Source organism: Centruroides sculpturatus, unplaced genomic scaffold (assembly GCF_000671375.1).
Source record: "Centruroides sculpturatus isolate CEXI.00-Female unplaced genomic scaffold, Cexi_2.0 scaffold1262, whole genome shotgun sequence".
Lineage (NCBI taxonomy): Eukaryota > Metazoa > Arthropoda > Arachnida > Scorpiones > Buthidae > Centruroides > Centruroides sculpturatus.
Genome location: NW_019385498.1, coordinates 76,144 through 102,978, shown reverse-complemented (window position 1 = coordinate 102,978; position 26,835 = coordinate 76,144). Strand labels below are relative to the sequence as shown.

Below are 26,835 nucleotides of genomic sequence, written 5' to 3'. Positions count from 1 at the left end.
ATTACATGACAACTCTCTGCAGCCAGAGACTTCAGCATTCCAGGTAAATCTTCTGTCTCCCAAAGCATTGTTGAAAGGCCATACCGGTAATAATTGCCGAATGACAGATCCAGACTGTAGGCCAGGTGATCCAGAATTTCCTAAGTCTGTTGATTGCCTCTACCATGTGCAAGGCTGTTCTTTGACACTAGTCAAAAGACTTCTATTCTATAGCCAAATGATGAAAGAAGTGTCAGCATGAGGAGGGGAGTTTGTAGAGAAAAAAACATAAATTGGGACTACATAGCACATGTAATTCTATTGCCTTTACTGAAATTCCAGACAGAAGTTGAACTGCCGTTGTATTTTACATTTGTTATATTAGTGAATTAATTAACTAACTAATTTACTAATTAATGAAAGATAGTATACAAAATCTTAAAAATATTTTATAAAATAAATTTCATTTAATCTTAATTAACTATTTCTGGGAGTTTTTCCTTAATTTTAAATAATCGTTATTTGAAGAAGAAGAACATTTGGGAATACGTTTAGGTAGATGCATTTAAATTGATTAATAAAAATTTATATTGCAAAATGTGATAGCAAATATATTTATCTGAACAAATAATTTGACCATGTTTTCTTATATTAAAAAAAATAGTTTATGTAATTGTCTTTAAAATAATTTTAAACTTGTAAATGAAATAAAATATTTATTTCTTATATATATTCTTATTTGAATATATATTTGCTATTTCTTGCTGTTAATATAGAACTTCAGTTTTTAAATAATATTGAAACAATAAATTTAGAAAATCTAATTGTATTACAAATCTTCAAATGATATATGATTTAATAATTTAGGACATAAACTAGTTATAACATATAAAATTTTCTGAGAAATGTATAATTAATATATATGGTTTTTTTAAATGTAGGTAGAAAAATTATTGGAAATTTATTTATATTTAAATAATTAAAAATGTCTGATTCAAAAGGGAAATTATTATTGTATAGAGTTATATTACAATATATTAATATTAATGATTATATAGAGTGATCAACAAAAATTTTGCTTGCAATGAGTAGAATTGGAAACATTGTCAGCTTCCATTGCTTGTTATTGTCTTGTTTGTGTTGCAAGAACACTTGAATCTTGAAAATTTATTTTCTACAGTATTTGGATAACATTAAATAAATAAAATAAATTATAAAAATACCATTTTCCGATCAATGTGACAAATCATTCTGGTACCACTGATTTATGGTATTGCCAAATCTGTTCTTGCAAGTACATTTTTTATTTGATCACATACATAATTGTAAACTTAATTTAATGATTTAAAAAATAAAAATTATTTTAATTATAACAGTTAAATCTGCAATAATAATTACAATTGCTGTTTTAGACTTAAAATCAGAAAGCTTCCTGTTTTATTTAATTAATGTAACATGAAACCTTCAGATTTTTGGTTACATTTAAGATAAAATGCTTAATAAATAGATGATTTTATGTATTTTTGTGTACAGATCTATACTCGTAAGTATATCATCTCTCTTTTGATTTCTTTATTAACACTAAAAATAGGATACTTCTATAAGTAAGGAGTTTAATCTGCTGTCATTAGCATACTCTTTAAGTTTTTTCTTTATATTTCTTTTAAATGATTAAATTTTATTTTTTTCCACTGTATTAATATATGAAACTTGTTTTTAAATTAGTATTTTAAATATTTTACAACTATTTATATCGACATTCAATGTGCTTGTCTATAAGCTTTTTTTAATATAAGCAAACAGACATCTCATTTGTTGAAAAGTCTCAGTACAATATAATATTCATAGTTTTCTCAATAATATGATTTATTTAATCATATTTTCTATAGCATTGTGCTATTAAAAACCTTTCTATGATTATATTGTTGATATCATCTGAAAAATTATAATTTATTTATTATAATTTTTCAAAATTATGCATTTAAATAAGTTTTTTTATTTTATGCTATTTTAAAAATATTTTCAGAATGTTTGCAAGTAATCTGCAATTTATTTCTTCCATTTTTACCTATTGAAAAAATTAATGCTGAATTATTTGAAAAACTTATCCCAAAGGTATACATATAAGATAAATTCAGTTAATTAATTATTTTTATGTTAATGTTATATAATTAAACAATCTTTAAAAAAAGCAAAGTTTTTATCATTAAAATTAAAAAATTTTAATATAACATAACTGTTAGATTGCCTTTATATGTTAAGATTAATGATTAGAAATTTGTTTGAATTATATAATTTATGGTAAAATATAATAGTTTAGGTAATTCAGATTCAGAGTTTGTGATAAAATTTACAAAATAAACATCCTAGAAAATAATCATAAGAATGAATTCCCTTTAACTGTAGAACTTGATCATGATTATTAAAAATGATTGATTACCTTTGATTAAATATTTTAAAATTTTGACATTTATTATGTAATTAGATTTCAGCTTTGTTCCAGAATATCATCATAGACATTAAAGATATTATTCAAAGTGAAGATCTAGATTGTAATAAAACAGAAAATATAACTGATTTTTTAGAGGTTTGTATAATTTAAATATCAATGATTATAAGTATACAGTAATACCCCAAACTTACGTGATAGGTGGGATTGAGCAATAACCTTGTAAGTCGAATTCGCATAAGTCGGGGTATAATTTCATAATTTGTGTAAAATCCAAGTTGGATTTATGTAAGCTAATAAATGTTCTTGTTAATCTTATCTCGTCTTTTGATTTGTTCATGGTTACAAGAAATCACCATGTAGTGTCTCTCAAGTCTCCATAGATATAACAAACACAGAAATAAATAACACAAAATAAATTGTAGCTATGTGTCAATTCCACGCAACACGTCCAAACATGTAAGCCAAACAATAGTGTGGGTGAGTGAGTAATCAAGAGTTGTGTGGCACTCAAACAAAAGACGAATCGACAAGATTTGAAAATCATGTAACTCCGGGTTCACGTAAGTCGGGGTAGTGTAAGTTGCGGTATTACTGTATATATAGGGTGTCCCATAGGTCTGGAACAAATAGGAATTATGCTGATTTTTGTTTATTCTTTTACAAGTACTGAGTAAGGAGGAATGAAATCAAGTTATTTTGATGATGGAGACTTGCAATTAGAAAGAAATTGCCAAAGTATATAACAGACTGAATTCAGAATGCTGTATGTTTGGTGAGAAGTCTGAATAATGCCTGTTAAACTCTGACAACTTCTTTCTCAGTGCAGGTCTCTACAGTATCACTAAAATAATTTGAATTCATTTTACCTTACTCATACCATGCTTTGCCTGCAAAAGAATAAACAAAGATCAACATAACTTCTATGGTTCCAAACTATTAGAAAATGTATATTATAATTTAAATATTTAAAAATATATATATTTATAATACTATTTGTAACAAGAAAAAAGTAATAACTTTCCTAATAATGGCTGTATGACTGGAAAGTTCATAATAATCAGCATACATTTATCATCTAAACCTAGAAAAATAAAGAAATCCTTGATTGCTTTTATCCCTGGAATTATTAGATATTTAACATAAAAGTGCTGAATATGTTCTGAAGATAAGTATAGCAGTAAAAATCTTAAAAAGTTTTGTACCAGCTGGATCTACATAAAACATGAATTTGTTTTCATTAGTACTAAGCAGTTAATACTGTAGAGTTACCTGTCTTCAATTGTTTTGACTTTTTGTATCATGCAAAAAGTAAAATTATTATTAAACTTGAAAATAATTCTAATAATTATCCATAGCTGTATATTGTCTAAAATAAGTAGTACAATGTACAGTGGGTGATTGGTTAATGAACAAATCGGATAACGAACATTTTCGTGAAAGATTTTTATGATCAGACAACAAACACACGTTCGGATAATGAACACTTCACTGAACAAACATAAAAAGAAGTGACGAAAATAGCAAATACCGATTTATTTTCTCTTGTCTTCAGGCAATAATTTGAAACTTTTCGGAGCACTAGAGATGTCCACATTGACACTCAACCCAGAATATACTGATAAGATAGTATTCCTCCAAACCTTGAAACTCTCCCTTGTAATTCCAGCCTTTTATTTTTCTAACAGAAACAATTCTTTTATAGTATTTGCAAGACTGTCAGGCGGGCACTCGTTAAGTTTTGCGTGGGTATTTATTTTCGAAAGGTGAGAGTATAATAGCAAAGGTAGATATCTGATGATAATAGTGGGCAGATATCTGATGATCAATAGGATGACTGTCACGCCAAAGTACTGTATTTTAAAAAGAGAAAACACTGAGGTCGGCATTACATGTGCGTTTTAAAATGCACATGTAACGCCAATCTCATTGTCTTTTTTTTTTTTATAAGATATCTGATGTCTGATGTTGCTGGGCAGTATGGCTTGAACAAATCTACAGTAGGGTGCAGTTCAATCCTATCTAAGAAAGATACAGTATAATCAAGAAGACTCAAGTAGCTAAAGTAATAACAAAAATCACTTCTGAGAAATAAAGAACATTAAAGAGCTCATAACGGAACCTGAAACATATCTGACGACAGAAGAAAGCCAAGAACTCTTGAATGAAGAACACTAAGAAACTCAGTGAGATATGTTTTATTATGAAAAAAAGGATTAATGCCAATATCTGCTATTAATTAAAGATCTTTTGAAGAAGTGGGGGATGTCAGATCAACAGTCTTAGAATGGCATACAAATCAGGTTGAGGTTAATAGGCTTGGGGATCTCTACAATTACAATGCTATTAATTACTTCTGAAAAANTATTTAGGCAGATCTTTACGTCTACTTTTTTTAGATTTTTATTTAATAAAAAATAATAAAACATTATTTAAAGGCTTAGTGTTTTTTAAATTTTTATGTGCTTATTTCTTTTTTTGATTTTATTTTATGAAGATTTTCTGTTGATATTGAATAAATTTTCATAAAAATGTATTCACAGACTCTTGACCACTAACAGTTTAAGATCACTAATTTATATGAAATTAGAATTTCAAATCAATTAATAAAATAGATATTTATGTTTTAGAAAATAAGTGTATAATTTCCCATGGGGTATTTTTAATGATAATTACAAGATCAGTAATTACATTAAATTTCTTGAAGTTATAAATTGCATATATTGCTACATAGCATGTTACAGTTCTTAAGTTAGTTTATATAACAATTATAAAAGTATTTAAAAGATTTCAAGAATATATATCCTATTTAGGGATAATAATATGCTTTTTCTAGCATTTACTATCATTTCCTGCCTATAAGTTTATTGCTATTTACAGTAATTTGTGCAAGTTTGCATCATTGCTTAATTGTTTAAGTAATTAATAAATATCCAAAGAATTGTATCATTTCATTGTTGATGCACTTTAGCAATTAAACAATGATGTAAACTTGTACAAATTATATGACAATAAACTTTTTTTTGTCAGCAAAAACTGTTTCTGTTAAAATATATATATAAATTATTTTAGAACCAAAACAATCACTTGTTAATGGCATGGTATAATAATTAAATCTTAAATGTAATACCATAATAGACAATAAATACACACTATATAACAATAACTTGTAAACTTATTTGTATTTAATTATAACTCAGATTGGCCACATTAGTGCTCAAAAATTAAAAATGAAACTAATTTTCAGCAAGTTATTTACTCTTCTCTAATCTCAAATTATAAAAATGTTAAAGTGAATATTAAAAATGTTAAAAAAAAGTTAATAATAAAAATGAAATCAATTGCTCACAAAATATGCAACATTCCCTCAGTATAATTTGAGTTGGCTTCAAATGTGGTTGAGTATCTACAATTTTGTATAAATAAAATATCACAATTAAATCACTCCTCTAAGAATTATCTGGATCTGTCATTGTAACAAACTTCCAAATTTCTCAATAACAAATGTGAAGAAGTCTTGTCATATTGTTCTGATACCTTGTCATAGTCAGACACTATTAATCATTATTGATTATCTATTCTGAAACATTTTAAAGAAAAAGCAGTTTGGATATGTTTATTAGAGAGTTGATGGATATTGAACAGGGCTGCAAGTCGGTAAATAAAATTTTAGTGGGCCAACTCCGACCCTGGCAAAATTAAATACCAAATCATTTTATGAGGGGCAGAGGCGCTCATAGGGGTATCCTACTCTGAACTCTAAAAGGAGCTCTGGCCAAATAGTTTTATACATAGGCTGTTTTTCAAGCTCTGATAGTCCATTAAAAAAAAAGACAATTGTAAATAACAAAATGAATTTATTACCAAAAGTTAGGTACAGACATGCTTACTTTTTGACATAATCACCGTGAAGATTGAGGCATTTGTCATATCTGTGGATGAGTTTTTCCATCCCCTTGTCACAGAATGTTGCTGTTAGTTCAATTAAAAAGTGTGCGATCTAGCTACTTCAGCCCCTTGTTCAGAAAATAAAAATATGAACTCTGATCAATTAGTCTGGTTCATTCAGAAAAATAGAGTACTTATTTAGAACAGGGACAATAAAGGAATGATCCAAAATATTTAAATTCAATTGGATCAAAATAATTTTACTACTAAACACAAATACTACAAAGAACATTACAAATTTAATAAATTAAATTGATGTATTTTGTATTTAAAATAAATGGATTATTACAAAATATTAAAATATTTTTAAAAATTAATAAATATATAATAAATTTTCTTTCATTTAAATAAAAAAAAAAAAGTAAGTTTAAAATGTGGGAGTCAGAGTCAACACATTTTTTTTGGACTTTGACTTCTTTGGCCAGAAATTCCTCCCAACTCTGACTCCACAGCCCTGATATCTAAACAAACCATATTCCATTCACAATTAGAAGTGAATAGTTCTGGGTTTCTTTTGCATCCACTTAAAACATAACAGCAATAAGACATACCATCAAATTTTATCATGTTAAGATGACTTCTTAAAGTAATAAAAACTAAAATGATGCTAGAGCCATATTTTTGATGTGGAAAAATTGTTACAGATAATATACAATGGCATATAATCAGCTTAATTAGTCAAAAGCTTTTTAACACACAATCTACAGATTGTATGTTGGAAAATACTATTATTTATATCAAGAGTATTTTATCATAGTTATTTTGTATTCTAATAAATGTACAAGAGCAGTTCAACTTCTGTTTGGAATTTCAGTAATGTTTATGGAACTGTATTTGCTACATAGTCTGAATTTTGCTACATAGTCTGTTTCTTTTTAAGTACTCTTACACAAACTGATGCTTCTCTCATCATTTTGGTCTTTAGGGTTGTGTTGGAGTCATTACATGACAACTCTCTGCAGCCAGAGACTTCAGCATTCCAGGTAAATCTTCTGTCTCCCAAAGCATTGTTGAAAGGCCATACCGGTAATAATTGCCGAATGACAGATCCAGACTGTAGGCCAGGTGATCCAGAATTTCCTAAGTCTGTTGATTGCCTCTACCATGTGCAAGGCTGTTCTTTGACACTAGTCAAAAGACTTCTATTCTATAGCCAAATGATGAAAGAAGTGTCAGCATGAGGAGGGGAGTTTGTAGAGAAAAAAACATAAATTGGGACTACATAGCACATGTAATTCTATTGCCTTTACTGAAATTCCAGACAGAAGTTGAACTGCCGTTGTATTTTACATTTGTTATATTAGTGAATTAATTAACTAACTAATTTACTAATTAATGAAAGATAGTATACAAAATCTTAAAAATATTTTATAAAATAAATTTCATTTAATCTTAATTAACTATTTCTGGGAGTTTTTCCTTAATTTTAAATAATCGTTATTTGAAGAAGAAGAACATTTGGGAATACGTTTAGGTAGATGCATTTAAATTGATTAATAAAAATTTATATTGCAAAATGTGATAGCAAATATATTTATCTGAACAAATAATTTGACCATGTTTTCTTATATTAAAAAAAATAGTTTATGTAATTGTCTTTAAAATAATTTTAAACTTGTAAATGAAATAAAATATTTATTTCTTATATATATTCTTATTTGAATATATATTTGCTATTTCTTGCTGTTAATATAGAACTTCAGTTTTTAAATAATATTGAAACAATAAATTTAGAAAATCTAATTGTATTACAAATCTTCAAATGATATATGATTTAATAATTTAGGACATAAACTAGTTATAACATATAAAATTTTCTGAGAAATGTATAATTAATATATATGGTTTTTTTAAATGTAGGTAGAAAAATTATTGGAAATTTATTTATATTTAAATAATTAAAAATGTCTGATTCAAAAGGGAAATTATTATTGTATAGAGTTATATTACAATATATTAATATTAATGATTATATAGAGTGATCAACAAAAATTTTGCTTGCAATGAGTAGAATTGGAAACATTGTCAGCTTCCATTGCTTGTTATTGTCTTGTTTGTGTTGCAAGAACACTTGAATCTTGAAAATTTATTTTCTACAGTATTTGGATAACATTAAATAAATAAAATAAATTATAAAAATACCATTTTCCGATCAATGTGACAAATCATTCTGGTACCACTGATTTATGGTATTGCCAAATCTGTTCTTGCAAGTACATTTTTTATTTGATCACATACATAATTGTAAACTTAATTTAATGATTTAAAAAATAAAAATTATTTTAATTATAACAGTTAAATCTGCAATAATAATTACAATTGCTGTTTTAGACTTAAAATCAGAAAGCTTCCTGTTTTATTTAATTAATGTAACATGAAACCTTCAGATTTTTGGTTACATTTAAGATAAAATGCTTAATAAATAGATGATTTTATGTATTTTTGTGTACAGATCTATACTCGTAAGTATATCATCTCTCTTTTGATTTCTTTATTAACACTAAAAATAGGATACTTCTATAAGTAAGGAGTTTAATCTGCTGTCATTAGCATACTCTTTAAGTTTTTTCTTTATATTTCTTTTAAATGATTAAATTTTATTTTTTTCCACTGTATTAATATATGAAACTTGTTTTTAAATTAGTATTTTAAATATTTTACAACTATTTATATCGACATTCAATGTGCTTGTCTATAAGCTTTTTTTAATATAAGCAAACAGACATCTCATTTGTTGAAAAGTCTCAGTACAATATAATATTCATAGTTTTCTCAATAATATGATTTATTTAATCATATTTTCTATAGCATTGTGCTATTAAAAACCTTTCTATGATTATATTGTTGATATCATCTGAAAAATTATAATTTATTTATTATAATTTTTCAAAATTATGCATTTAAATAAGTTTTTTTATTTTATGCTATTTTAAAAATATTTTCAGAATGTTTGCAAGTAATCTGCAATTTATTTCTTCCATTTTTACCTATTGAAAAAATTAATGCTGAATTATTTGAAAAACTTATCCCAAAGGTATACATATAAGATAAATTCAGTTAATTAATTATTTTTATGTTAATGTTATATAATTAAACAATCTTTAAAAAAAGCAAAGTTTTTATCATTAAAATTAAAAAATTTTAATATAACATAACTGTTAGATTGCCTTTATATGTTAAGATTAATGATTAGAAATTTGTTTGAATTATATAATTTATGGTAAAATATAATAGTTTAGGTAATTCAGATTCAGAGTTTGTGATAAAATTTACAAAATAAACATCCTAGAAAATAATCATAAGAATGAATTCCCTTTAACTGTAGAACTTGATCATGATTATTAAAAATGATTGATTACCTTTGATTAAATATTTTAAAATTTTGACATTTATTATGTAATTAGATTTCAGCTTTGTTCCAGAATATCATCATAGACATTAAAGATATTATTCAAAGTGAAGATCTAGATTGTAATAAAACAGAAAATATAACTGATTTTTTAGAGGTTTGTATAATTTAAATATCAATGATTATAAGTATACAGTAATACCCCAAACTTACGTGATAGGTGGGATTGAGCAATAACCTTGTAAGTCGAATTCGCATAAGTCGGGGTATAATTTCATAATTTGTGTAAAATCCAAGTTGGATTTATGTAAGCTAATAAATGTTCTTGTTAATCTTATCTCGTCTTTTGATTTGTTCATGGTTACAAGAAATCACCATGTAGTGTCTCTCAAGTCTCCATAGATATAACAAACACAGAAATAAATAACACAAAATAAATTGTAGCTATGTGTCAATTCCACGCAACACGTCCAAACATGTAAGCCAAACAATAGTGTGGGTGAGTGAGTAATCAAGAGTTGTGTGGCACTCAAACAAAAGACGAATCGACAAGATTTGAAAATCATGTAACTCCGGGTTCACGTAAGTCGGGGTAGTGTAAGTTGCGGTATTACTGTATATATAGGGTGTCCCATAGGTCTGGAACAAATAGGAATTATGCTGATTTTTGTTTATTCTTTTACAAGTACTGAGTAAGGAGGAATGAAATCAAGTTATTTTGATGATGGAGACTTGCAATTAGAAAGAAATTGCCAAAGTATATAACAGACTGAATTCAGAATGCTGTATGTTTGGTGAGAAGTCTGAATAATGCCTGTTAAACTCTGACAACTTCTTTCTCAGTGCAGGTCTCTACAGTATCACTAAAATAATTTGAATTCATTTTACCTTACTCATACCATGCTTTGCCTGCAAAAGAATAAACAAAGATCAACATAACTTCTATGGTTCCAAACTATTAGAAAATGTATATTATAATTTAAATATTTAAAAATATATATATTTATAATACTATTTGTAACAAGAAAAAAGTAATAACTTTCCTAATAATGGCTGTATGACTGGAAAGTTCATAATAATCAGCATACATTTATCATCTAAACCTAGAAAAATAAAGAAATCCTTGATTGCTTTTATCCCTGGAATTATTAGATATTTAACATAAAAGTGCTGAATATGTTCTGAAGATAAGTATAGCAGTAAAAATCTTAAAAAGTTTTGTACCAGCTGGATCTACATAAAACATGAATTTGTTTTCATTAGTACTAAGCAGTTAATACTGTAGAGTTACCTGTCTTCAATTGTTTTGACTTTTTGTATCATGCAAAAAGTAAAATTATTATTAAACTTGAAAATAATTCTAATAATTATCCATAGCTGTATATTGTCTAAAATAAGTAGTACAATGTACAGTGGGTGATTGGTTAATGAACAAATCGGATAACGAACATTTTCGTGAAAGATTTTTATGATCAGACAACAAACACACGTTCGGATAATGAACACTTCACTGAACAAACATAAAAAGAAGTGACGAAAATAGCAAATACCGATTTATTTTCTCTTGTCTTCAGGCAATAATTTGAAACTTTTCGGAGCACTAGAGATGTCCACATTGACACTCAACCCAGAATATACTGATAAGATAGTATTCCTCCAAACCTTGAAACTCTCCCTTGTAATTCCAGCCTTTTATTTTTCTAACAGAAACAATTCTTTTATAGTATTTGCAAGACTGTCAGGCGGGCACTCGTTAAGTTTTGCGTGGGTATTTATTTTCGAAAGGTGAGAGTATAATAGCAAAGGTAGATATCTGATGATAATAGTGGGCAGATATCTGATGATCAATAGGATGACTGTCACGCCAAAGTACTGTATTTTAAAAAGAGAAAACACTGAGGTCGGCATTACATGTGCGTTTTAAAATGCACATGTAACGCCAATCTCATTGTCTTTTTTTTTTTTATAAGATATCTGATGTCTGATGTTGCTGGGCAGTATGGCTTGAACAAATCTACAGTAGGGTGCAGTTCAATCCTATCTAAGAAAGATACAGTATAATCAAGAAGACTCAAGTAGCTAAAGTAATAACAAAAATCACTTCTGAGAAATAAAGAACATTAAAGAGCTCATAACGGAACCTGAAACATATCTGACGACAGAAGAAAGCCAAGAACTCTTGAATGAAGAACACTAAGAAACTCAGTGAGATATGTTTTATTATGAAAAAAAGGATTAATGCCAATATCTGCTATTAATTAAAGATCTTTTGAAGAAGTGGGGGATGTCAGATCAACAGTCTTAGAATGGCATACAAATCAGGTTGAGGTTAATAGGCTTGGGGATCTCTACAATTACAATGCTATTAATTACTTCTGAAAATCCTGAAGAAGAGAGAAAAGCAATTGACATTAGACAGATTCTTTAACCCCAACAAACAAAAAAAAAATAACTAATAAAAATGCAAGACTGCATATATATGTATTTTTATTATTACATATAAATGAATATAGTAAGAAAGTATATATTTTTTATTTTTTGGGGTCTCCAGAATGAATTAATCAAATTCCCATACAAACCTATGGTAAATTGATAATCAGTTAATGAACAATTCGGATAGCGAACAAAGTCTTGGAACGGATTATGTTCATTAACTGATCACCCACTGCATATACTTTGTATATATAATTTATGATTTAATTAATGAAATGATTGATTGATTGATTGCAGCTTTTTTTCTTTTTACAGGCAATCTGTTCACTTCTTTGTAATGTACTTATCAGTATTGAATTTTTAAATAAAGAAACATCTATTATGTTGGAACATTTTTATAGTTTACCAGAAAATATCATTGCTTTTTTGAAAAAAATTTATAACCATTGCAAAGTAAGATATTAGTAATACTATTTCTATATTTATTTTAAATATCTAATAAAAATAAAAAATTTAAATTTCATTTTGTTAAAATATTTCAATTTGAAAAAAATTGTAGACCTATAAATTCCTATTGTTATCTGTCTGTCTTTCCTTAATCTCAAGAACAGAGTTAAATTGATGAAAGTAGAGACTGGATATGGAAAGCATATGAGCAGGAGACCCTGATTAACTATATGCAAACTTCAAGTTTGCATTCAAAGTCACATTATTTCAATTAAAAACTTTTTGAAATGATTATAATAGATGACTTGCATATATTTTAAATGAAATAAATTAAAAATATGATTATTTTTAATCATATTGCAGCCCAGTATTGTGGCAATATCACAATAAATAATTGCTCATTTTTCATTTAATAATATCTTGTGTTCAAAAATGATGATAATTTAAAATAATTATTTTGAATGTAACTTTAAAACAAAAGTTACATTCTGCATATAATTTATAAATGTCTATCTAAAGTCTGTTCACATTAAGAATAAATTCAACACAAACAATCATGATGACATTCAGTTCAGTTAGTAGTCTATGATTTGCTTTAAATGAATTTCTGGTGAAAACATAACATAAAAATCATTTTTGTGATTAAATAAATTTATTATAAAATGTTAAAAAACTTTTAGTAAGAATCAATAAAGTAAATGGTTTTTATTGATGATAATTCTGATTTTAAAATGTGAAAATATATGCCCACATTAATCATGTATCAAGAGTTATTACAAGGGTTTATGCGTGTTCGTGTTTTTAAGCAGAAGTGTGTAACATGGATTCTCCAAGTTCTGTTTTAGAAAAAATGTTAGCGAAAAATTTTAAACAGTACAGTTAGAAAAACAGTTGTGAATCTTGATACTTCAGTAAATGATATTGTAAATATAACTGCTGGATGTACTGGAGTATCTCATTCTACAATCTACTAATGTAAATAGAAAGTTACATGAAAAGTTAGTTTATTGACTCCATCAAGAAAATGAAAACATCAAAATTTTGAAACAAAAGTGGATGAATTTACAAAAACAGTCATCAGAGATAAAATTCATAAATTTTTTTTTCTAATGAAACTCTCACCACAAATACTATATTAAAACTAGTTAATGAAGGTAGTGATCTGTCTGAATTTAAATGTACTGTTTTATAAACTAATAAAAATGATAAGATTTTAATTTAAGAAATAATCAGGAATTTCACTTCTAATTGAAAAAGACAAAATAGTAGCTTGGCATCACAGATATCTGAGATCAATTAGAAAGTATTGTGCTGAAATAGGCTTATACATTTTTTAGATGAAACATCAGTAAATTCAGGACATACCTGTAAATCATTATGACAAAATACTAAAATTACATCTGCAAAACAAGCATTTTTAGAATGCCAATAGGTCTAAAAGCACCATCTGGCAAAGGAGGATATCTAATAATTATATGTAGAGAAAGTTGAGAAGATTTTGTTCTCAAAGCAAGTTTAATTTTTCAAGTACATTCTGGAGATTTAATAATTCTAAAGCAATTGGTTTGTATCTTTTTGCTGTGGAGAATTGAATTATTCTACATTCAAATAATGGCTTGTAAGTGTACTAACCAAACTTAAAAAAATATTATTATTATAATGAGCAATGCTCTGTACCAAATCATAAAAATTGAAAAAAGGTGCCTTGTACATCTTGGAAGAAGACTGATATTGTTAATTGGTTACAAAATAAAAATGCTGGATATAAAGACATATTGAAAGTAGAATTATTTTAATTAATGAATTCAGTAAGTACTGAATTGATGACATTGCAGCTATGCAAGAGCGTGATTTTCTTTGCCTACCTTAGTATTACTGTTAATTAGACCTAACAGATGCAGAATCAAATAAAAGGATTGAATGAAATAAGAAAAATAATGAATACATTGAAATGTGGAGTGGTGCATATTATTATAGTAAGAAATTGTATAAACTATATTTGGTCATTAAATGGAAGATCACACATATGCATTTAATATCACATACAGTGTACTGTATACAAACATTATTTCTTGAAAATAATGTCTGCTAAATGTCCTCTGTCTGCATGGGTGCATTCTTATAGGTGTCACAGGAAGGTATCTATGAAGAGTAGCAATGTATCCTGTGGAATGTCATGTATTTCCCAAAAGATGAATTGTAAATACACTAGTGCTCAGCTCAAAGAACATTGCAGTATCTGCAAAGTTGTTGCATGCACTTTGTTGAATGGTGAGGACTCTGTAGCAGGATTGTGATGACCTGTCAATTGATGATTTTGAACACTGCCTGTAGCTCTTCATCATTTGACTCATCTCAAAATGCTGTGTTAATCTGACACAAGTATCATGGTAAAGACATGGTAATCTTTACTGTTGGGTCATGGTAAAGCCCACTATCTTCACTGCAGTGTGAAGTACACCAGCTGGACTTCAGTACTGGACTGTGTTTGGAAAAACACATCTACTGCTTCGATTCGTATTTCTACCAGCTAGAGTTTGATGATGAAATGATTGCCTGCCTTTCAATTACCTATGCATGTGTGATTACTACACATATGTGCATTCCAATAGTGTTGTCACTTCACATTTGTAGATATAATCCATGCCACCTTGTAGTTTACTTTAAAAATAAACTACCAGGTGGCATGGATTGTAATAAAGTACATGTGTTTTAAGAACACGAACAAATGTATGATGGTAAATGTTTTATTATCTGTAAGAATAATTATTACAGATATTACAATGTTAATAAGGATTTCTTGCAAGATTTTCCTAACTTCTTCACATTGGTAATTTTATTATCTAAGAATTTCAGTCAAAAAGTTTACACAAAATGTTGGCTATTTTCAATGATAGTGAAAAATTACAGAATTAACTGCCTAGATTTGGAGAATCGTGACTGGTGACTACACAAAAGTTTTTTAATGAATGCAATTGAAAACCTCTAGGAACTATAATTGAAAATTGAAATTTTCATCTAAATTTCTATTTTTAGTTAGTTTGGACTACTGTTTTACTTTTCTATCTTGTATTCAATTCAATTTTAAACTTCTGAACTGAAGTTTGTAATTTTGAATATTTATTTTTAACAATTTTTTAAAAAATTTTCTACTTCTAATCTTCTAAAATCTTCATCTCATAAAATAACTTAGTTTAATATTTAGATCTTTTTATGAAAATTAAATATAAATAAACATTAGAACTTTTAAGTGTTCTATGTAAATTATACAGCATTATATCATAAACAAATGAAAATACTGTATTTTGATGGTAATTTCAACAGGAAGTTTTTATATCTTACTTTCTTCTGGGTTAACTATCCTGTTCAGAGTTTTAGTATATGATAATTAATGGTCTGTTTCACAATTTGTTTTGAAATAAGTTAACCAAAACTGACATTTGTTCCATTTTCTTAAAATTATGATAAAGTTTATTTTTTATTTATATATTAGATTTATGTAAATTTCATTAAATAGAATAATTTTGATTAAAAAAATATATACATAATTGTTATTTAACTTTTAACGTACACAATTGATAAGTGTTGAAATTATTTTTCTGCATGAAAAGAATTGTTTCACAGTTTTATGTTTACTTACTGTAGAATAAATTATTATTTTACTAATTTATCTAAATTGATTAATTGATGAAATTTTTAAACATTATTTCATGTAAAATTATTTTTACTTAATATTAATTATTTCTCTATTAGGAAAGTGAATTCTTTTATGGAAATTATTTAGATTCTGTTTCTGAATCTCTTGGAAATATTTTTAAGCTGGCATATTCTATTCAAAAAGTAAGTAAATTATTTTAAAATGTGTATTACATCAAAAAATTATTTAGATTTACAAAATTTACCATATCAATTTAAAAATTATAGAATTTTATCAAGTTATTTTATTAGTTAACTAGCAGGTAAGCCCAGCGTTGCCCAGGCAAAAAATAAAAACAAACATTAAAATTAGTTTTTACTTCTAACCTTTCTATTAAATGATATCATAGTATTTGATTTATATTTACAAAGGTTATATTATGTAAGAGTATCATATCGAGTGCCCAATCTAACACATTTTAAAAGTTCTCTAAATTGTGTACAGTAGAGGAATAAAGAATTTTTAAAATGTATTAGATTGGAGTGATAAACCCTTATGTAAGATAACCTTTGTAGTTATATAAATCAAATACTATAATATAGTAAATATTAAAACAAAAAGCATATAAAGAATTTGATTATTTCAGCTCAGCATTTTCATGTTTATCATGATACTTGATGGTATGAAATGGCATAAATTCAATGGTCAAGAAGACAGGAATTGAAAATATATCTTAAATTTTTCAGATATATTTTCTAATGTTAACTCTAAGAAACTGTACTATTCACAGCTGAATATCAAACAGTAATCTGCCAAACAATCAAATTTCAGAAAAAACAGAAAAAAGTATTTAAACTCAGCACCCTTGAAAACCACTTAAATTATATTTTGTGCTGGCGTGTTATCTTATATTATGTAATTTTCCTATTTGAATTCCACCATACCACTAGTTCGATAGACAGAAGGAACTGTTGCTGAAGGGAGTCAAAGTTAATTCACCTAAAAGTCATTGACCTCCTCCCAGAAGAGAAGATGGTTAATGACTACTCATTAATACCAGTTTACTATTAATATTTGAAAAGTGATCTGTGTTGGATGGGTTGTAATGGCCCTGCACATGATCAAAGTTGCTAACCTTAATGTCTGAAAGACTTTGTATGACTTGTTTAAATTAAAAAAATCTTGTAAAAATGCTGGAATAATTGCTTTTATGTGATAATAAAATTTTTAAAAATTTTGGCAACAGATTTTATAAACTATGCAGGAAGTGTGTTCTTGTAAATATTGCATTTATGGAAAAATTATTCGGCTGCAATTTAAAAAAATTGTAGACTTATAAGTTTCGACTATTGTCACCTGTTTATCTGTTCTTCTTTAATCTCAAGAAAAGCGTTAGATAGATGAAAGTCAAGACCAGATGTGGAAAGCTTAGGGCAGGAGGCCCAGATTAACGAATTTGTTTAGAACGGAAGTAACTTTGTTTGGAGAAAAATTTTGATCAAAATTTTTCTCCAAACAAAGTTACTTCCGTTCTAAACAAGTTCATTAATCTGAGTAGAGTGTAGTAGTGTTTTGCCCCTGTACATCATACTTCTCCAAACAAAGTTAGATATATGACCGACATGACTTTATTGCTAATAGGAAAGTATGATGTACAGGTAGACCATTGAGAACATTGTGACAAAAAGTTGCAGTCTGGAATTATGATGATATCACAATAAATAATCGCTTGTTAGAATTAGTTTGGTTTATTTGGTTACAACAATGTGACATGCAAGTGATCTGTCAAGGAGGATGCATCCCAGAAAGACATTTATGTAAAATTGGTCTCATTTGAAATGTTACTAACACAAAGAAAACCCAGAAAACTCTACTTGGCCAATCTCTTAGTCATGTGCAAACCCATGATCAACTGCAGGTGTTCAGTGGTTTTATTCACTTGTTTACTGAAGTATACTTATTAGGCTGCAATTTGAAAAAATTGTAGAGCTATATATTTCCAGTCATCCATCCATCTCTGACCTTTTTTAATCTTGAAATCTGAGTTAGATAGATGTAAGTCGAGACCAGACATGGAAATCGTAAGAGAATAGGACCAGATTACCTGTATATGAACTTCCAATTTGTACTGCAAGTCACATTATTTCAATATAAAAATTCCCCCCCGAATGGAGTTAGATACATAATTGGCACAACTCTATTGCTAACAGGAAAAGTATGATGTACAGGGGCAAAACACTACTACACTCTACGCAGACAATTGCTATGTGCTACCTGTCACAGTAATGGCACATCTATTTCATGCTATATCATTGTCACAGTAATTCAGTGAATATAATATAATATTTTTTTAAATTATATCCTTTTTTTTGTAAGAATTATATGTAGTTAATTATTTTGTTAACCTATTTGCCAATAGATGGCACTACGTGTAACTCAGAAAATCAAATGTAAAGAAAAATTAATTGATTTATAGAAATGCAATCGACATTTTGGGTGGGATATATGACATTATTCAAGTTAGAAGTATTTGAACATAGCAATTCATAGCAATTGGTTGAACAGCCTAGGAGTGTATAGTGATCAAACAAACAAACGTACTCATTTATATGTATAGATAAAATGATATCAATTATTGTGTACATGTTAAAAAACACATTAACTGCCATCTGCTGCGCCGGTGGTCGTACTGGCTTCGGCCACACAGCACAATTTGACTGCCCGTTGTCACTGTCACATAAACAATGAAGTTTCACTCAAGGTTAAATTATCCTGGTTTCATAAGACGTTGTTCTGTGCCTCTCATGGACATCTATGCAATTGGTTTCGACCGCCGGCGGTTGGATGGCTCTGAATGTCCCTTACCTATGACTGCCAGCATGTCATATGGCACTGTATCGCCCTAACTACGACCGCTGGCACATCGTATGGCCTCATGAAGTGGTTCAATGGCTGGAGGTCATAATTTTTTTTAAATAAATATCTATTTTAAGCCAATCCTCTACTCCCTCAAAAGCCCTAGCAATGCCGGACACACGCAGCTAGATTCATATATTTTATAAATTCATGTAATTTTAAGCAATTTTTTATCTCTTACAGTATTGTAATAGAGATTTAGTCACGAAATCAAATTTTTTAAAATAATTTTACTTCGCCAGAAATTCTTTTTACAGAAGTATAGATTTTTTTAAAATCAAGAAATCAAGTTGGTTATGAGTTATTATTTGCGTATATAGCAGTGTTTCTCAACGGGGGCGATATCGCTCCCATGTGGGCGTTTTTCCATGTTCAGGGGGCGATTAGTAACAATTTATATTTTGGGGGNCATATATCTTTCTTATCTTCGCTCTGCTGACTGTTATATAATGACCCTTTTATTTATATTATAATAAAATATTAAATATCAAATTTTCTTATTTTGGCATGTCATTATGCAAAATATCATATTACAGGTGGCAGTTAACGTGTTAATTAATATAGTTTTATTTAAACTATGATGAGTTTTAGTAAACTTAATTACAAAAATTGATTGCTTTCTTTCTAAATTGCTATACTGTACTTGACTTCAGAAAGTTTTTATTTTGAAAAATTTAATTTCTTAACATTAAAAAGTTTATTTTTTAAATATAGTACAGATTTTTATTACAATTGAATAAGAAATATGTTTTAGGCAACTTGTCTTCTTGAGCTTTAGCATCACCACTTTATAAATTGAATTGAGAATTATGTGTAAATTTTAGTATAGTAAATAGTAAATGTCATAGTTTACTATAATTATTATTTAATTAAACAAACAGTTATATTTTAGAATTGTATTAATTTCATGATAAAATTTACCTCACCAGAATGTATCAATGCAGGAAAATGATTTAATGACAAACAAGTAAAATGGCAAAACCATATTTGGGACAAGACTGTCTTGGAGATGGAATCACTTTGATGCTCAAAGCAGGTCTCATTCTCATTCTCCTATCTTCTTTGATATCGCTGCTTTTGGGCGCGATCGTTCAAACTTCGCCGGCCACCACTACGAGATCATCCATGATGCATCTTCGATCAAATTAACTTATCTAATTTCAGATTTTCTCTCTGTTGCGTGTCGGCCCAGGTTGAATTTTTGTCAATGCATAATGAAAAGTTCCTGTTTTTGAAAAAAATAATCATGGCTATTGTATCATCCGAAATTATTTTTTTATTTTGCACAAACAATATACAGTTTAACCCTATTATAATGTCATTGGATGTAACGACAATCCTAATATAACATCAAATTTTTATCAGTCCTATGATTTTACTATACTAGATAATGTTAAAAAAACCCACTTGTAATGACATAAAACTGTTTTAACGTCATATTTGAAGCACTCCCAAATTTACAAAATTAGATTATAAATTTTATTTAACATAGAAGAAACTACGTGTTCAGTCCTAAGGTCAGAGTTCACTTCTTAGAACGACTGTGGGTGNTTATATAAAAAATTATCTTATAGTAAACTCTCTTTTTGCCACTCGTTGTGAAATTTAAATAATCAGACGTCATACTGTATTCGTACTAACGTTTGTATAATAATCTTAATATTTATTAAATTTTCTTTTGTTAATTAATCAAAGTTCGACTTCGATTCATTTACATTCCGGTCACTCTATTGACAGACTCAACCCTTATTACTAGACACTTTTACACGAGTTAGGACGTTTTACTTTCTATCCTAACTGGTGTCAAGAATCTTGACATAAACAGAAGTTTTTATGATCTCTCGGTCTTATTGAATTTATAGCCATTGCAGACTTCGAGTTTCATATGAAGTGTCAGGAGTTTGGGACAAGACCCTATCTGAACACCGTGAGTTCTCACAATTCTCACTACCCTGTGTTGTGTTATTTTCAATTTCTTATTTATTTTACTTTACACTTTATGTTTAGAATATTTTTCACAACTAATTGAATATCACTAAAAGAAAATAAAAAATAAATTTTTCCTCAAATACACTTCATATCAGTTTTTATTTATTTATTTAAATTAGTACAAGGTTCAGTGTTAAATATATTTTTTTAGCATGCATCAATAGAATCAAAAGCAAACTTCTAAGGAAAATGTCAAGTTTCATATCAGTTTAGAATTACATTTAGAATAAATGTTTCTTTTAAATTTTTGTGCTGATTATTCAAATATGTTGATACATTAAATATATTTTTTTCATTCTTTTACACCTTGTATTATATATATGGAAGATTATAATTAAATAGTAGTTCAGAGATTTCTGTAGAAAGAATTTATTGGACAAATCTCAACAATTTGGTATGCATCTGTCCTGAGTATGTAATTTTCATTTTTGGGAAAAAAATTTTGTCTACTGTGGTGAAAATTGATGTGTTTCCTTAATTATGATAATCCTGTATTTTGTATTGTTTGACTTTTTCATCATCACACTTGATTATATAAAGTTTAAGAGAAAGCAGTTTCAAACCTCATTAAAAAACCATCATAAAAATCAAAAAATAAATCCTATACATAAAAAATATTATTTAATGTTAAAATTTTAATGATGTAATTGCAAATAATTTTAATATTTTTAGATTAATTACTCAGTGGAAAGAATTTATTAATGATCGTATAGATTTGACAGAAACTATTTTATTTCTATGTGATAAAATTACATATGCAGTGGATGAACTTCCAACTTTGAGTAATGATAAAAAGGTAGGGAAAGATTTTTTAAGAACAAAATTTAATTTTAAAATTATATATTAGCATATATTCATATACTGTATATTATAAATTGCATTTCATAATTATATTTTTATTATTGTTTGACAGGAATTTTCTAATATGGTGAAAATAATACATTTAAATCTGAAAACAATCATTTCAATATGTGATATATTTTCTAATTATCTTGGTGATGGCTTAAATGCAATTGTAAAATTGATTTTATATTTATACAGGTGAGGTTATATATTTTCCAATATATTATCAATTTTATTAATGGTATTGTTTGTCATAAAAATGTTTAGAGAACTTTTAAATTGAAATTTAAAATGTTGATGTAATGTTTACTGAATTGTTTCACAGAAATATCAAAATAAAATAAAATTTTTCAACACTAGTGTGTGGACTCCAGAAGTCTATAAGTTATATCTAAGAAATCAAATTGTTACATGTAAATAATTGTCAACAAGAATTAATATGAAATAAATTTAAAACTCATTATTTTTTTATCTTGTTTTATTTGCTTCATAAAATATTTAATTTTAGAAAGAAATATAAGAAAACATTAACAAAATATATATTTGGTTTTGCAAATGTATTGCAGTGGGTGATCGGTTAACAAACAAATCGGATAACAAATACTTTTGCGAAAGATTTTTATGTTCAGACAATGAACACCTCACAGAACAAACACAAGAAGAAGTAATGTAAAATAATGAATACCAATTGGTCTTCCCTCATCTTCAGGCAATAATTCGGAACTTTTCGGAGCTCAGGAGACATCGATGCTCAACCCAGTATTATACTGATCAGATAGTATTTCTCCAAACTTTGAAACTCTCCCTTGTAATTCCAGCCTTTTATTTTTCTGATAGAAACAATTCTTTTATAATTCTTTATAATCATTGAAGAGCTTATAATAGATCCTGAAATGGATCTGATGACAGAAGAATGCCAAGAACTCTTGAATGAATAACACCAAGAAATTCAGCAAGATGTTTTCTTCTGAAAAAGAGGATTAATGCCAATATCTACTATTAAACATCTTTTGAAGAAGTGGGAAGATGTCAGAACAACGGTCTTAGAATGGCATCCAAACCATGTTGAGGCTTGGGGACCTCTACAATTACAATGCTATTAATTACTTCTGAAAAATCCTAAAGAAGAGAGAAAAGCAATTGACATTAGACAGATTCTTTAACCCCCACAAACGGAAAAAACATGACTAATAAAAATGCATGACTCTGTATATATGTATTTTTATTATTACATATAAATAAACGTAGTAAGAAAGTGTATATTTTTTATTTTTTGGGGNCAAACGGAAAAAACATGACTAATAAAAATGCATGACTCTGTATATATGTATTTTTATTATTACATATAAATAAACGTAGTAAGAAAGTGTATATTTTTTATTTTTTGGGGTCTTCAGAATGAATTAATCAAATTTCCATAAAAACCTATGGTAAATTGATAATCAGTTAATGAACAATTCGGATAGTGAACAAAGTCTTGGAACGGATTATGTTCATTAACCAATCACCCACTGTATTTGCAATTCAAATTAATTTGATTTTTTTTATAGTGTTTATCCAAATTTAGTATTGAATTCAGTTTCTATGATAAGAAATATGTAATGCATTTACATGCAATGCAGTTTGAACTCAGCTTTTGTTAAATTTTAGTTGAAGACAATGTTTCTCTCTATCATTAATGGCAAGTCTTTTCATTACATTTTTATTTATCAAACAAGAAAAATTTATAAAGTTCTCATAAGAAACTGAATCATCGTAATTGGCAAAATTTGACAAGTTAAATATTTTGCTACATAAAAATAAACAATATATTCATTAGCATAGAAGGTGGATAAAATACACAATATGATCATAAAAAAGTATTCATATTATATATTGAAGAGCAAACAAAAATTGTTAACAGCTTAAATTATAGTAAAAACCATGTTAATTAAACTTTCAAAAATTTTATTTAATTATCAACGTTTAAGGCTACAATCAAAATTTACACAGAATAACATTAAAATAAGATTGTGCTTAACTTAAGTAAAAATTGCATGTGATATTGTTGTTAAACCTTCAGTTGATGCCACATGTGGAAAGTGTATAGCCTTNCATTAATGGCAAGTCTTTTCATTACATTTTTATTTATCAAACAAGAAAAATTTATAAAGTTCTCATAAGAAACTGAATCATCGTAATTGGCAAAATTTGACAAGTTAAATATTTTGCTACATAAAAATAAACAATATATTCATTAGCATAGAAGGTGGATAAAATACACAATATGATCATAAAAAAGTATTCATATTATATATTGAAGAGCAAACAAAAATTGTTAACAGCTTAAATTATAGTAAAAACCATGTTAATTAAACTTTCAAAAATTTTATTTAATTTAAAAAATTTAATAAATTCAATAAAGTAACCAACTTTATATCAGAAAAGTGGTAAATTTATTTGTTTTATAAAGTAACAAAACAAATAACACAAAAGTTTCACAAAAAATGTAATGAAATAGGAGAAATGATATTGAAATCAAGGTGAAACTATGCAGTAAATATTGAAAATTTTAATAATTTATTCAAATTACAAACTGGATTCAATAAATTATTAAACTATTTAGGTTGACTGTTCCATCTTTTTGTGGATTTACTATTGAAGAACAAATTGAAGAAATTCACAGAGGCATTGTTGTAGGCATTGAACCATTGATAACTGCATTATTATCTGATCGTCAATTCATTAACTTTGTTATCAGAGAACAAGGTAGTCTGATTATATTTTATTATTTATGTTTTATTATAGGATATTCATTTGATGATATCATAAATCCAATTATATAGTTACTGTTTTAAGCAGTTTTATAATCTATATTGATTTCAAGCTCTTGTTTCTTTATAATAGTAGACAAGAATGAAATTTAGTTTAGAATCTAATATTAATTTAGAATATGTCTCTTAGATTATAATGATCATTAATATAGCATAGTATAATCATTTAATAATCATAATATTAATAAAATTTAAAAAATATAGATTAATGTTATTTTTGCTTCATACATTTTTGTCTTCAAAGGCAAATGGAAATTTAACTATCTAATTTTATAAATAGTTATGAAAAAATGTTATGAAACAGTTGACAGTATTTGAGGAAGATCTCTACATTACATATTTGGTTTTCATGTTCATCTATGATAAAATGTATGAAGCAAAAATAACACGTGCATGTGTTATTTTTGCTTCATACATTTAAAAATAACACATGCATGTGTTATTTTTAAATGTTTAACATTAATTTATAGTAATTGGAACTTGTGTTAAATTTAAATGGTGTGCTATTAAACTTACACATTTAATTAACAGTCAAAATATAATTAAAAATTATTGGTAGTTTGATTTAATTTTTTAAACTATTAAATAGTGAAACCCATATTTTTGGGAGCTGTGCAGTGGACCTATTACACAGCTCCAATTTCTTAATAAATAAATGTTTCCCAGATGAATAAATAGTTGTGGTCCTCACATTGTACGAGGATGGAAGATTCATTCTACCGGAGTGTAAAGTAATGATTGGGAACCCTTCTAGATAGTTCTACGGAAATTTTATTTTTACAAATGTCATCTTAATGTTCTAATATTCAGCTTTGCAATTTTCTATTTGTGGCCCTAATATTTATCACTTTTTCAGATGAATTATAACTGCATAATATTAGAATGCATAAAAATAATATCTGTAATTTCCAACATACTATCAGTTATTTTTATTATATACATTAGCTATAATATTGCAGCTACTTTGAGTAGCTTATTAAATGTGTTTTTAATAAATTTAGTACCATCAAGCTGAGTTTCTTAATTAATTGTATTTATATTGGTGTATGTCATTATCATTTTGTAATCAAAAATAGATGTAGAAAATAAAATATACTTTTAATTGTATGTATTTATTTATGAATATACAATAATTAATAAGTAATAATGGCATTAATAATACTTTGGCAACTACATAAAATCTTTATTTATTAATCATTCCTTATTAAAATAAATAAACTAACAAGTACATTAGGATATAAGTTATAGCATTTTTAGTGCAAATTTAACTATAGGAAAAATGACATTACTTTTTATATCAAAGTTGGCTATTCTAAAACTTGGCTCTTAAGTAAAACATTATCATAAGTAGATGGAAAGATAATCATTAATTTTTTTTAATAACATCAAGTTTTACTTAATATAATCAAAAATTAAGAGATAAATAGGCCAAAATGAAAAGATTAAAATGCATATTTCTGCTTAAATGAATTATTATTCTTGAATTTATGTATAAATAAGTATTTACCATTGTATTTTCTTATCAAAGTTGACAACAAAAAAGCAATCCAGTGATTTAATTTTGAAGACATTTACATTAAATTAGTAACTTTTATAAACCACAATTATACCCAGCAGAAAACAATTAAATATGTAATCCAACACCTTATTTTTCGCTGAGAGATTATTTTTAATTAAAACAAACGTTTTCGATCCATTCATTGGATCATCTTCAGGTTAAATAGAACACTTCATAAATAGAACTACTCGTTTAAATATTCAAAAATACAAATAAACCGATAACATAAAAATAAATAATACTTGTAAATAATACAAATATTCAAAATAAATAACATAATATCATTACTAAATAATAATATCGTCTGCCTAACTATATAGAGCTTATTATTTCATACTAAATTTCCTGCGCTTTTTTTAAGCTTTTAACCGCAAACTTCCAAGCGGAAGGAAGACCCTCCGCATCTCTTGCGTTAATACATTTTTCTTCAAGTTTGCTTCTATAGATTTCTATCTTTTCAGCTGTTCTTGCCAA

General features: G+C 27.1%; 2 protein-coding genes across 2 annotated transcripts in view; both read left to right on the top strand.

The window, feature by feature from the left end:
* The first annotated feature begins 3,111 nt into the window (after nt 1-3,111).
* On the top strand, nt 3,112-16,966 carry LOC111639548. The gene is made up of 5 exons (XM_023385435.1): nt 3,112-3,166; nt 9,322-9,410; nt 9,781-9,882; nt 12,474-12,611; nt 16,889-16,966. Exons 1-5 carry the CDS (start codon nt 3,112-3,114, stop codon nt 16,964-16,966), a joined length of 462 nt encoding a protein of 153 aa, XP_023241203.1.
* A 4,345-nt stretch (nt 16,967-21,311) lies between these two features.
* LOC111639547 (uncharacterized protein C1orf112-like) overlaps nt 21,312-26,835 on the top strand; it is a 19,689-nt gene continuing 14,165 nt past the window's right edge. The window contains exons 1-3 of the mRNA XM_023385434.1: nt 21,312-21,943; nt 22,061-22,188; nt 24,596-24,738. Of these exons, the coding sequence (XP_023241202.1) occupies nt 22,073-22,188; nt 24,596-24,738 (259 nt within the window). The 5' untranslated portion in view covers nt 21,312-21,943; nt 22,061-22,072. The remainder of the gene's footprint in view (nt 21,944-22,060; nt 22,189-24,595; nt 24,739-26,835) is intronic.